We start from the raw sequence: 13,797 nt of genomic DNA, 5'->3' as shown, positions 1-13,797 counted from the left end.
CAGCCAGCAGTGAGTGACCTGAAGTGGTTAATGTTTCCACTAACAGCATTTGCAAGATAGCCGGGATGCACTCTCCTCAAGTTCGAAAATTAATCACTCAATTACTTCACTTAATTTCAAAGCACAATTTTGCTCTTTCACTCGGGACATTCTGTAACTAGTGATGATATGCATAGAGCAACAGATCGCACAGCTAGGGGGAGAAAATAGAACAGTTAACCTTAAAAGGGGTCAATTCAAAATTGAAAATGGCTCTCGTAAGCTGCCCCTGTATAGGTTCCCGCTGGGAATGCCACCACTTTCAAATTTGGCTGCTGCGGATTTCTGGCTACAGCGGAGCCACTGTGTATATGATATGTTGTACAGATCGGAGGGCTCTCGTCCTCATCCTGCTTTATGGACCGACAATATTCACAGTGTGCCAATGCAAACAATGTTACATGACAATTGGGGAATGGATACTCTTGTTGACAAACTCTGGGCTGGATTCTCCGATGCCGGCATGGGAACTGTGACGTTTTACGACGCCAAAATAGACGGTGAACCGGTGAGGGGCTAGTAGCTGCACAGGATAAAACTCCCGGCTCCCACGACAAAAACGGTGGAGAATGGCTGGGCCCGTGACCGGGGCATGCACACGGCGACAACCTACAGCGGTCGCGCTGTAAAACATGGCATTAACTGTGCGCGGACCCAACCTGCCAAATACTGCCCCCTGGCCACCACCCACCAGTCTCCCCAGGCCTCGCGGAAGCCAGCACGGCTTCCGGCTTACTGCAGCGGCGCTGGACACAGTCCACAGCCGCCATGCCGGGTTCCCGACCGCTGAGACCACACGTCCTCCGCTCGGTCAGGAACTTGGCCCATCGGGGGCAAAGCATCGGGGGAGGGTCTTCCGATGACGTGCCTGATGTGTTATCCATGTTGGATTAACACGGACTGCAACTCGATGCAGTATCATTTGAAAACAAGCTTTCAACGCTGCAGAGGGTTCAACACTGCTTTATTGAACTTGCCGAGTAATGTACACAGTTCGCTGTGAGTCGACACTCTCTTAATCTAAACTTGCTAACCTTGGTCTGGTTTGCCCAGACTTGCTCTGTGCCATGTGTAGTAGGTGCTGACTGTACATTGCACCCTGACTGTTGCTACAGCTATCACCAGTACGAAGAGGCCGAGCCTTCCTTTTCTACTGGTAATATACCCTGTAGTGTCCTGCCTGGTGATTGGTTGTTCTGTATGCTGTGTGGTGATTGGTTCCTGTGAGTGTCCATCACTGCCTATCTGTATTTCATTATGAACATGAGTGCATATTATGATATCTCCCCTTTTTAAGTAAATTTTGGATGCTTGTGTCTGTGTGCTTGTATTTACATGTGTGACTATGTGCAAAGTGGTGAGTGAGTGAACATATATACATGGGAAGGTGTCTATCGTGCATATACAGAACAAGTTGAACAAAATTTAAAGTCTATAAGTCCAGTCTTTGTGGTGGGCGGCAGGTACGTGTCGACCGCCTCTGAGGTAGCGGGGGTGGGGGGGGGGGGGGGGGAAGGGATGCCGGCATCTCGACAGGCGGGATTGCTGCCAGATTGGCGGGCTCCTGGTTTGAAATGTCCGGAGGAGGCGCCTCAACATACGGAGGGGTGTGGTCAGGTGGTGGTGGGCAGGAAACTTTGCACCGTGCCCTTCTGTTGCGCCTGAGAATGGAACCATCAGCCATGCGAACAACGAAAGATCTGGGGACAGCCTGTCATAGAACAACAGCTAGGGCTGACCAACCTCCCTCAGGCAGCTTGATGTGAACAACATCTTCTGGAGCCAGCACAGGCAAATCAGTGGCACGAGCATCATACGTGATCTTCTGCTGGTCCCTGAGCCGCTGCACTTTTCTTAGCATCGTGAGGTGATCAAGGTCTGGAATGTGGATGATGGCTGGAACTTGTCCGCAGGTTGCAATTCATGAGTAGTTGACACTGCGACAACGAATGAACGGGCATCGTGCGACAATCACCAGGCAGGAATGTTCCCTTCCAGTCGGGGAACACTTCAGCATTCAAGGGCATTCAGCCTCTGATCTCCGGGTAAGCGTTCTCCAAGGCGGTCTTCAGGACACGCGACAACGCAGAATTACCGAGCAAAAACTTATAGCTAAGTTCCGCACGCATGAGTGCGGCCTCAACAGGGATATTGGATTCATGTCGCATTACATCCACCCCCCACCATCAGGCCTGGACTTGCAAAATCCTACCAACTGTTCGGGCTTGAGACAATTTACACCTCTTTAACCTGTGATTATCCCTCTCCCTGGATCTGTAATGATTTGATTACCTGCAAATGCCTGCATTCCAAGCATTGTCCAGCATCTCTGACTTTGTCTATATAAATGTTTCTGGAACATACCTCGCCATTCACCTGAGGAAGGAGCTGCGCTCCGAAAGCTCGTGTTTGAATCAAACCTGTTGGACCTTAACCTGGTGTTGTAAGACTTCTTACTGTGCTCACCCCAGTCCAACGCCGGCATCTCCACATCACGTCTCCTTACAGGCCTTGATGACTGATTTTGACGTGAGGTCTGACAGCTTCACAACTTCTGGGTAGTTCGAAAAGTAATCGATCAGAAGTACATAGTCACACCCATTTGCGTGAAAGAGGTCTATTCCCACCTTGGACCACGGAGAGGTCACGAGCTCATGTTGTTGGAGCATCTCCTTGGGCTGTGACAGTTGCAACCTCTGGCATGTGGTGCAATTGAGGACCATATTGAAGATGTCCTGCCTGATCCCACGCCAGTAAACTACCTGTTGAGCTCTGCGTCGGCATTTCTCGACTCCAAGGTGACCCACATGGAGCTGCTTGAGCAACATGGCCTGGATGCTATGGGGGATAACAATTTGATCCAGTTTCAGAATGATCCCTTCAACAACCGTCAAATCATCCTTGACATTAAAAAACTGGGGGCATTGCCCCTTGCGCCACCCATTTGCGAGGTGGTGCATTACCCTTTGCAGCAGAGGGTCTTTTGCAGTTTCTACTCGCATCTGGATGACAAGTTCATCAGTGGCCGGGAGGTTGCTGGCGCACACCTGGACCTGTGCCTCAATTTGGCGAATGAAGTCTAAATGTTCGCAGGTCATGGTGATGGATCTAGATAGGGCATCCGTGATTATCAGCTCCTTGCCCATTGTGTAGACGAGTCAAAATCATGGGCGGAATTCTCTGACCCCCGCAGGGTCGGGGAATCTCCCAGGGCCGGCGTAAATCCCGCCCCTGCCGTGGCCGGAATTCTCAGTCACCCAGGAATCGGCGGGAGCGGGAATCGCGCCGCGCCGATCGGCGTGCCTCCCGCGGCAATTCGCCGGTCCGCGATGGGCTGAAGTCCCGCTGCTGTCAGGCCTCTCCCGCCGACGTGGTTTAAACCACCTCTGTGCCGGCAGAATTGGCGGCATGTGCGGGCCCCCAGGGTCCTGGGGAGGGTGCTGGGCGATTGGACCACTGACGCTCCGCGCATGCGCGGACTCATGGCGTCCGGCGAAGGGCTTTCGGCCAGCCCCGACGCCGATCGGTGTAGCGCTGAAGGCCGTTGCCGCCAGTTTTGGCGCCAGTCGGCGGAGCGGGAGCCACTCCAGCGCGGGCCTAGCCCCTAAAGGTGCGGAGAATTCTGCACCTTTGGGGAGGCCCGACGCCGGAGTGGTTGGCGCCACTCCGCTACGCCGGGACCCCCCACCCCACCGGGTAAGGGAGAATTTCGCCCCATATCGGCGGAGTCGCAGAAGAATGCGCTGTAGCCGGGGCATCATGTCATTTAAATCCTTCTGGATAATGTGGACTAAGGGTCTGTGGTCTGTTTCCACCGTTAACTTTGGCAGACTGTATACGTAATCGTGGAATTTAACGATTCCTGTTAGGATACCCAGGCACTCCTTTTCAATCTGTGCGTACCTTTGCTCGGTCGGAGTCATGGCCCTGGATGCGTATGCCAGTGGAGCCCAGGACGAGGAGCCATCTTTCTGGAGGAGCACCACACCGTGGAGTTTGCGTCCGTAGATATTTTTGTTTCCTTGGTCGGGTCAAAGAACGGCAAGACTGGGGCCGTGGTGAGCTTTGCCTTGAGCTCCATCCACTCCGTTTGATGTGTTGGTGTCCACTGGAATACTGTGGTCTTTTTTACTAGATGCCGGAGGGCTGTGGTGTGGGATGCCATGTCAGGACTGAATTTTCCCAGAAAATTCACCATCCCCAGGAAGCGTAATACCTCCTTTTTGTCCTCTGCAGTCTTCATGGCATTGATTGCCATTACTTTGTTGGAATCAGATTGCACACCCTGTTGGAATATTTGGTCGCCCAGAAATTTGATTGATGACAGACCAAATGAGCATTTGGTCCTGTTTAACTTGAGGCCATTCTTGTGGACCCTTTTAAAGACCTGTTTGAGCCGATCTATGTGCTCATGGACCAGATTATCACGTCATCCACATAAACTCGCACACCCTCGATGCCCTCCATCATTTGCTCCATTATGCGGTGAAAGACTTCGGAGGCTGAAATGATACTGAAGGGCATGCGGTTGTAACAGTATCTGCCGAACGGAGTGTTCAGCGTGTTAAACCATTGCGGTGACATGCAACATGATGACTCCATTTCAGAGAGGGGGAGGAGAATAGAAAACCGATGTCAAACTGATGCCGGCCCTGATTTGGGCGTCGGAAAGGATTGTCCGCCCAATTGCCGATTACATTATCAGCGTCGGACAACGGAGAATCCTGCGCTCTGTGTCTGTATTAGAACTGGACAAAGACAGGGAATTGTAGATTTCCAGTTCTTTTGAAGAATTGTGACACCCAATGTCTTATGGGCAGCTAGGACATTTCCAAACAACAACTATGATGTGTGAACATCAAAAATAATACACATACAAACAGTTTTTTTTCCTTTCCATGTTGGTCGCTGAATAAAAACTCGGTATTTCTTGCATGTTGCTGAGCGGAGCCAATCTTTCCTATGGTGTAGATAGCTGAGAGACGGGATGAGGGCTGTCTAGAGGAAGGAGGAAAGAATAATCATTTAAAGCACATGTATTTTGAGTGAACACTGAAAACGCACCATCATGGCCCATGTTACAATGTAACTAATCAGGAATCAGAGGTTTTGGGAGAAGTAGGTTTCCGAGAATCTTAAGGAAGTTTAAAAAATGCCAAGTAATTAGCAATGCAAGTTTTATAACCTAGAAATTATTATTGGCGTTATTAGTAAATGAATACTTACTTTTCCGTTAATTAGAGCTGGGGAATCCTTAATTATGTTAAAGTTGGTACATAACTGGTTATAACACCAATCTGTATAGTATGATTTATCTATACAATCTGTATAAGAACATAAGAACTAGGAGCAGGAGTAGGCCATCTGGCCCCTCGAGCCTGCTCCGCCATTCAATTAGATCATGGCTGATCTTTTGTGGACTCAGCTCCACTTTCCGGCCCGAACACCATAACCCTTAATCCCTTTATTCTTCAAAAACCTATCTATCTTTACCTTAAAAACATGTAATGAAGGAGCCTCAACTGCTTCACTGGGCAAGGAATTCCATAGATTCACAACCCTTTGGGTGAAGAAGTTCCTCCTAAACCCAGTCCTAAATCTACTTCCCCTTATTTTGAGGCTATGTCCCCTAGTTCTGCTGTCACCCGCCAGTGGAAACAACCTGCCCGCATCTATCCTATCTATTCCCTTCATAATTTTAAATGTTTCTATAAGATCCCCCCTCATCCTTCTAAATTCCAACGAGTACAGTCCCAGTCTACTCAACCTCTCCTCATAATCCAACCCCTTCAACTCTGGGATTAACCTAGTGAATCTCCTCTGCACACCCTCCAGCGCCAGTACGTCCTTTCTCAAGTAAGGAAACCAAAACTGAACACAATACTCCAGGTGTGGCCGCACTAACACCTTATACAATTGCAACATAACCTCCCTAGTCTTAAACTCCATCCCTCTAGCAATGAAGGACAACATTCCATTTGCCTTCTTAATCACCTGTTGCACTTGTAAACCAACCTTCTGTGACTCATGCACTAGCACACCCAAGTCTCTCTGAACAGCGGCATGCTTTAATATTTTATCGTTTAAATGATAATCCCGTTTGCTGTTATTCCTACCAAAATGGATAACCTCACATTTGTCAACATTGTATTCCATCTGCCAGACCCTAGCCCATTCACTTAACCTATCCAAATCCCTCTGCAGACTTCCAGTATCCTCTGCACTTTTCGCTTTACCATTCATCTTAGCGTCATCCGCAAACTTGGACACATTGCCCTTGGTCCCCAACTCCAAATCATCTATGTAAATTGTGAACAATTGTGGGCCCAACACGGATCCCTGAGGGACACCACTAGCTACTGATTGCCAACCAGAGAAACACCCATTTATCCCAACTCTTTGCTTTCTATTAATTAACCAATCCTCTATCCACGCTACTACTTTACCCTTAATGCCATGCATCTTTATTTTATGCAGCAACCTTTTGTGTGGCACCTTGTCAAAGGCTTTCTGGAAATCCAGATATACCACATCCATCGGCTCCCCGTTATCTACTGCACTGGTAATGTCCTCAAAAAATTCCACTAAATTAGTTAGGCATGACCTGCCCTTTACGAACCCATGCTGCGTCTGCCCAATGGGACAATTTCTATCCAGATGCCTCGCAATTTCTTCCTTGATGATAGATTCCAGCATCTTCCCTACGACCGAAGTTAAGCTCACTGGCCTATAATTTCCTGCTTTCTGCCTACCTCCTTTTTTAAACAGTGGCGTCACGTTTGCTAATTTCCAATCCACCGGGACCACCCCAGAGTCTAGTGAATTTCGGTAAATTATCACTAGTGCATCTGCAATTTCCCTAGCCATCTCTTTTAGCACTCTGGGATGCATTCCATCAGGGCCAGGAGACTTGTCTACCTTTAGCCCCATTAGCTTGCCCATCACTCCCTCCTTAGTGATAACAATCCTCTCAAGGTCCTCACCTGTCATAGCCTCATTTCTATCAGTCGCTGGCATGTTATTTGTGTCTTCCACTGTGAAGACCGACTCAAAAAACCTGTTCAGTTCCTCAGCCATTTCCTCATTTCCCATTATTAAAACTCCCTTCTCATCCTCTAAAGGACCAATATTTACCTTAGCCACTCTTTTTTGTCTTATGTATTTGTAAAAACTTTTACTGTCTGTTTTTATATTCTGAGCAAGTTTACTCTCATACTCTATCTTACTCTTCTTTATAGCTTTTTTAGTAGCTTTCTGTTGCCCCCTAAAGATTTCCCAGTCCTCTAATCTCCCAGCAATCTTTGCCACTTTATATGCTTTTTCCTTCAATTTGATACTCTCCCTTATTTCCTTAGATATCCACGGTCGATTTTCCCTCTTTCTTCCATCCTTCCTTTTTGTTGGTATAAACCTTTGCTGAGCACTGTGAAAAATCGCTTGGAAGGTTCTCCACTGTTCCTCAACTGTTCCACCATAAAGTCTTAGCTCCCAGTCTACCTTAGCTAGTTCTTCTCTCATCCCCTTGTAATCTCCTTTGTTTAAACACAAAACACTAGTATTTGATTTTACTTTCTCACCCTCCATCTGTATTTTAAATTCCACCATATTGTGATCGCTCCTTCTGAGAGGATCCCTAACTATGAGATCATGAATCAATCCTGTCTCATTACACAGGACAAGATCTAGGACCACTTGTTCCCTCGTAGGTTCCATTACATACTGTTCTAGGAAACTATCGCGGATACATTCTATAAACTCCTCCTCAAGGTTGCCTTGACCGACCTGGTTAAACCAATCGACATGTAGATTAAAATCTCCCATGATAACTGCTGTACCATTTCTACATGCATCAGTTATTTCTTTGTTTATTGCCTGCCCCACCATATCGTTACTATTTGGTGGCCGATAGACTACTCCTATCAGTGACTTTTTCGCCTTACTATTCCTGATTTCCACCCAAATGGATTCAACCTTATCCTCCATAGCACCGATGTCATCCCTTACTATTGCCCGGATGTCATCCTTAAATAACAGAGCAACACCACCTCCCTTACCATCCACTCTGTCCTTCCGAATAGTTTGATACCCTCGGATATTTAACTCCCAGTCGTGACCATCCTTTAACCATGTTTCAGTAATGGCCACTAAATCATAGTCATTTACGATGATTTGTGCCATCAACTCATTTACTTTATTCCGAATAGTACGAGCATTCAGGTAAAGTACACTTATGTTGGTTTTTTTACCTCTGTTTTGAATCTTAACATCTCCAGTTTTATTCCTTTTGTTATTACTGGGCCTATTCACTGAGCTCCCCTCAGTCACTGTACCTTGTACTGTCGCCCTTTTAAATTTTTGACTATGTCTTCTCTGCCTTGCACTTTTCCCCTTACTTCCTTTTGCTTCTGTCCCCATTTTACTGTATAGTATGATTTATGCTGGTTATGTGATTTTGCTTCGGGTATACAGATTTTGCAGTTATTGATGAAACTTAAATATGATAACTGTTCACATAACAGAGAGGAACACTCTGTCTCCACGTCCCTTAATTTACTTAGTATCCAAAAATCTATTGATGCCTGTCTTGAATTTGTTTGAGCAAAGAACAGTATTGCATTTGCCAAGACATTGGTGGAGCCCTTGAAACTTTCTTGTGGACCTTTGGGGTCTTGGACCTTTGGTTGAGCACGCCAATGATTCCTGAGATATGAGGAGTATCCTATGCGGAGCAATTGAGTAGACTCAGCCTATATTCCATAGCGTTTAGATTTAGACTTAGAGGCTTTCCTATGTCTAATGGTATAAGAGGCAGAATGCTGATGTCTGTTTCCATCGCCAGAGGTATACCTTGATGGACACCACTCCACATCAAGCATGATTGAATTATCATATGCTACAGGCGAACAGAAAGGATTTACCGGTTGATAATCAACCTGCTTGGCTATGTTATGAACATACTTTCCTTGGCCATCGAATCCTGGGGTGGGAGTCAAACCTGGAGTGTCTGATTCGGAGGCAGGGACACTACCCATTGCGCCACAAGACCTCCTTCCCTGCAGTTTAAAAACAGAGGACTTGACAGGATGGGCACTTGGAGAGTGTATACCATGGCTGGGAAATTGAAAATCAGAGATCAGTCTCAGAATGAGGGGACTGAGACGCAGGACTTAGATGAGGGTTAATTTCTTCACGGTTTTTGCACCTCTGGGACTCTCCGCCCAACAAAGCTACTAAATGCTCAGTCCGTGACTATATTCAAAGATAGTGATTGATAGATTTCGGACACTGAGCAAATGAAGCGTTAAGGTAGAGGGCGCGATTTTCTGGCAGTTCACGCTGGCGGCATGTTACATTCCTGCCGATGGCGCACCCCCATCATGGGTTTCTCAGTGGTGGGGGGCGGGGGTGCGTTCATCGAGAAGCCCTGTTGACAATGGTGAGACCAGAATATCCAGCCGCCACTGACCAGCTGCCCTCAACCATTGCGGAACACACCATGGAGGGGGAGAAAAACCCACCCACAGTCTCAAAGCTCAGGTTCAGATGGCAAATCAGCATCATCTTATTGAATGGCTGGTTGAATGACCCACTGCTACCCCTCTTTCTGGCGTGAACAACTACCAAATGTAAGGTGCACTCAGACAATAGCTAAATATCAAACACTGCATTCCAGGCCATGAACTAATCACAAGCAGTAGCCCTTCTAGCAATGACGCTAAATTGTAATTTTGTCTTAAAAATTGAAATTATAGTCTGAACTATTGGAACATTTCTTTTGGTTTGGTAGTTGTAAATCATTCAACTTAACTGGAGCTTCCTGACTTATTAGTTGCTGGGTTTTGTTTTGTCAATTCTGGTCGAAGAAGGTAATATCACATGGTTTGTAACACCATTTTGTCATATGTTTTGGATAATTGTCCTAACCTTATCTACACCAGTCCATATCTTCATCAGAACCAGAATCCTTTGATCTTTTCAAAGGATATTGGGCTGGATTCTTTGTTCCCCACATCCACGTGTTTTTCGGTGGCTGCGTCGTTGACTGGCGGTGGGATTCTCTACTCCTGCCGCTTGTCAATGGGATTTCCCATTTAAGCCACCCCACACCATCGGGAAACATGCATTGGGGGCGGCGGGGGGGGAGGGTCTGCATTGCAAGAGTACTCCAAAGGTCAGAGAATTCCGGCAAACATGTGCTGGGGGGGGGGGGGGGGGGGGGGGGGGGGGGGGTAGCCTTCAGGGCTTTCAGATTTTTGCAAGTGATGCTTTACTCATTTTTGAATTGACAACTAATTGCGATAAATCTATCTTTCATGCATATAAATCCTATGGGAATATTAAGGTAAGAAATCTAATTCATGTCTGTCTTTGTTGTTACAGTTCCTGGGAAACCCAGGCTTCTAGTTAGTCATACACAGATGAACACTGCGCTTATTCAGTGGCACCCTCCTGTAGAAACCTTCGGACCCATCCTGGGGTATCGTTTAAAATTTGGGCGCAAAGACTCTGAGGTGCTGACGACGTTGGAATTTTCAGAGAGGGACGACCATTACACGGCTACGGACATCCACAAAGGCACCTCCTACGTCTTCAAGCTCTCCTCAAAAAATAAAGTTGGCTTTGGGGAAGAGATTGTGAAAGAAATCACAATCCCGGAAGAACGGCCGAGCGGATTTCCCCAGACCCCACGTGCAGAGAGCTCCACAGCTTCGACTATTCAGCTGAGCTGGCATCCACCGGTCTTGGCAGAACGGAATGGTTTTATCATAAAATATAATGTATTGTACAGAGATATCAACAGCCCAAACAAACAAATAGAGCTCTCTGTTTTTTCTCCGGAGACGAGTTTGAAGCTCACCAACCTAAAACAAGACACTACTTATGATATCAAAGTGAGAGCTCATACAAGTAAAGGCCCCGGTCCATATAGCCCTAGTGTTCAGTTCCGGACACTGCCACTGGATCCAGGTAGGATTTGTCTATTTGTGTGCTCCTAGATACAGGTGGGTGACAATATTAGGGAGTTGGGTCACAAGATTATACAATAGATCACACTGCTTTCTGCCAACTTGAAAGGTAATGTTCTTGAGTCTTAATATACGTTGAGGTCTTCTGAGCTCAAGCACATGCATACCGTTGATACTGCATAAACCTCACAAAGGTAAGTTTTAGTCACTAAGATTTACAGAGATTTAGGCTGGCAACAGGTTGTTCGAAATGGAGGCAGGAGAGGTGATTTACGCGTACTTGAAACTGCCAAGAGCACTGATACGGGTCCAAGCAGAAAGTCAGACCAGTCCCATCTAAATTGTCGCTCTCCTTACTCTTCCAGCAGTGTTTGCAAAAAATTTTCATGTTAAAGCTGTTATGAAGACATCGGTTTTGTTAACGTGGGAGATTCCTGAGAATTACAACACTGCCATCCCTTTCAAGGTGAGTTATTTTTCCTCCGCTGTAAATATTTCCTGTGACACTGCTTATGTTTGATTATGTGGAAGGGACAGATGAGTTTTAAATTTGCCACTCGCATTTCTTTAACATAGAAATGGCCATCGTGGACGTCATTGTAGAAATGCTTGACCGCACCAAATTCCACTGACCGTTGTTCTAACATAAACGTTGATCCACTTATTTTAAATTTACTTTCTTGACTGATGGTAATTTAAATCTTGTGTAGAACCATAGAATTCCAACAGTGCAGAGGGAGGCCATTCGGCCCATCGAGTCTGCACTGATCCTCCGAAAGAGCACCGTACCAAGGCCCACTCCCCACCCTATCCCACCTAACCTGCACATCTTTGGACTGTGGGAGGAAACTGGAGCAGCTGGAGGAAACCCATGCGGACACGGAGAGAAAGTACAAACTCCACACAGGCAGTCACCCAGGGCCGGAATCAAACCCGAGTCCCTGGTGCTGTAAGGCAGTAGTGTTAACCACTGTGCCGCCATTTCGACCAAAGAGTGAGCTTCTGAGAGGGTTGTTTACTTTATATTACAGTATTCAGCAGCTTCAGTAAATATAACGCCATTTTGTTTGTGATTTCACTGAAGAGTGTTACCATTGAAGGTTGAGCCAGGTACAACTTGACCTAGCTACGAACAGATGAAGAAAGTCCACACATACCAAAAGGAAAGCTTGAGCAATTTGTTTAAATGCCTATCTCCTTTTAATTTTTCTGCACTAATGTGCACATGTGATAATCTAAAGCGACGGACTTGTGCAAGGCCGGCCTGGGAACTTGGTTGCTGCAAGACTGCACACAATAGGGAGAACATTGAGGGGGGCGGCTGGGGAGGGAGGGTGGGGGGGGGGGGTTAGCGTTGAGGGATGATGGAAACTGCTAGAAATTACAGAAACCTAATGAAAAAGGAATCAGGAAAATAGAGTTGGATTTAATGTTCACTGCATGGGTCCAATCCACCAGATGGAGAAATAGTGCAAAATGATTCATCACTTCCACGTTGGAGCCGACCAAAATAAGTGCATTTCAGGCATTGAACGTGTCAGCATCAGGCATTCCCAAGGTTTTGGACCCCGCTGGAGTAAATTCCACCCTCTGGAAGCCGCTGGCCAGTCTAAGGCTGTAGCTCTCCATTTAAGCAGCGCTACCCAGCCAGGTAGCTATTGCCTTGCCATAGGAAGAGTTTCTTTCAGTATGTAAACGGTAAGAGAGAGGCAGAAATAGACATTGGACCACTGGAAAACGTGGCTGGAGAGGTAATAATAGGAAACAAAGAAATGGCAGATGAACTGAATAGTTACTTTGTATCAGTCTTCATGGTGGAAGACACCAGTGGGATGCCAGAGCTTCAGGAGGCAGAGGTGAGTGCAGTGGCCATCACTAAGGAGAAGGTTCTGGGGAAACTGAAAGGTCTGAAGGTGGATAAGTCACCTGGACCGGGTGGACTACACCCCAGGGTCCTAAAAGAGACAGCTGAGGAAATTGTGGAGGTATTGGTGGTGATCTTTCAGGACTCACTGGAGCAGAAAGGGCCCCAGAGGACTGGAAGGTGGTGAATGTAGCATCACTGTTTAAGAAGGGAGGGAGGCAGAAGACGGGAAATTATAGGCCGGTTAGCCTGACTTCGGTCATTGGTAAGATTTTAGAGTCCGTTATTAAAGATGAGAGCGTGGAGTACTTGGAAGTGCATGATAAAATAGGACTGAGTCAGCACGGCTTTGTCAAAGGGAGGTCATGTCTGACAAATCTGTTAGAGTACTTTGAGGAGGTAACAAGGAAGTTAGACAAAGGAGAACCAGTGGACGTGATTTATTTAGATTTCCAGAAGGCCCTTGACAAGGTGCCGCAAAGGAGATTGTTAAATAAGTTAAGAGCCCATAGTGTTCAGGGTAAGATCCTGACATGGATAGAGGATTGGCTGACTGGCAGAAGGCAGAGAGTGGGGATAAAGGGATCCTTTTCAGGATGGCAGTCAGTGACTAGTGGTGTGCCTCAAGGGTCTGTGCAGCGACCACAACCTTTCACAATATACATTCATGATCTGGAAGAAGGAACTGAAAGCACTGTTGCTAAGTTTGCAGATGATACAAAGATCTGTACAGGGATAGGTAGTATTGAGGAAGCAAGGGGGCTGCAGAAGGATTTGGACAGGCTGGGAGAGTGGGCAATGAAGTGGCAAATCAAATACAATATGGAAAAGTGTGAGGTTTTGCACTTTGGAAGGAGGAATTTAGGCATAGACTATTTTCTAAATGGGGAAATGCTTAGGAAATCGGAAGCACAAAGGGACTTGGGA

The 13,797-nt window shown here is 46.7% G+C and overlaps 1 protein-coding gene across 48 annotated transcripts in view; it reads left to right on the top strand.

The window, feature by feature from the left end:
* The window catches only part of LOC119970160 (receptor-type tyrosine-protein phosphatase delta), a 2,903,826-nt gene that overhangs the window by 2,723,948 nt on the left and 166,081 nt on the right, over positions 1–13,797 (top strand). For 24 of the 48 annotated variants that reach the window (XM_038804284.1, XM_038804281.1, XM_038804279.1 and 21 more), the window contains 2 exons: positions 10,420–11,007; positions 11,372–11,472. In XM_038804284.1, coding sequence (XP_038660212.1) covers positions 10,420–11,007; positions 11,372–11,472 — 689 coding nt within the window. The remainder of the gene's footprint in view (positions 1–10,419; positions 11,008–11,371; positions 11,473–13,797) is intronic. The other 24 variants (XM_038804286.1, XM_038804275.1, XM_038804277.1 and 21 more) reach the window with 3 other exon arrangements.

The sequence above is a fragment of the Scyliorhinus canicula genome, chromosome 8 (genome assembly GCF_902713615.1).
Source record: "Scyliorhinus canicula chromosome 8, sScyCan1.1, whole genome shotgun sequence".
NCBI classification, from domain to species: domain Eukaryota; kingdom Metazoa; phylum Chordata; class Chondrichthyes; order Carcharhiniformes; family Scyliorhinidae; genus Scyliorhinus; species Scyliorhinus canicula.
Note: the sequence above shows the minus strand (reverse complement) of the source record. Positions and strands in the feature narration are given on the sequence as shown.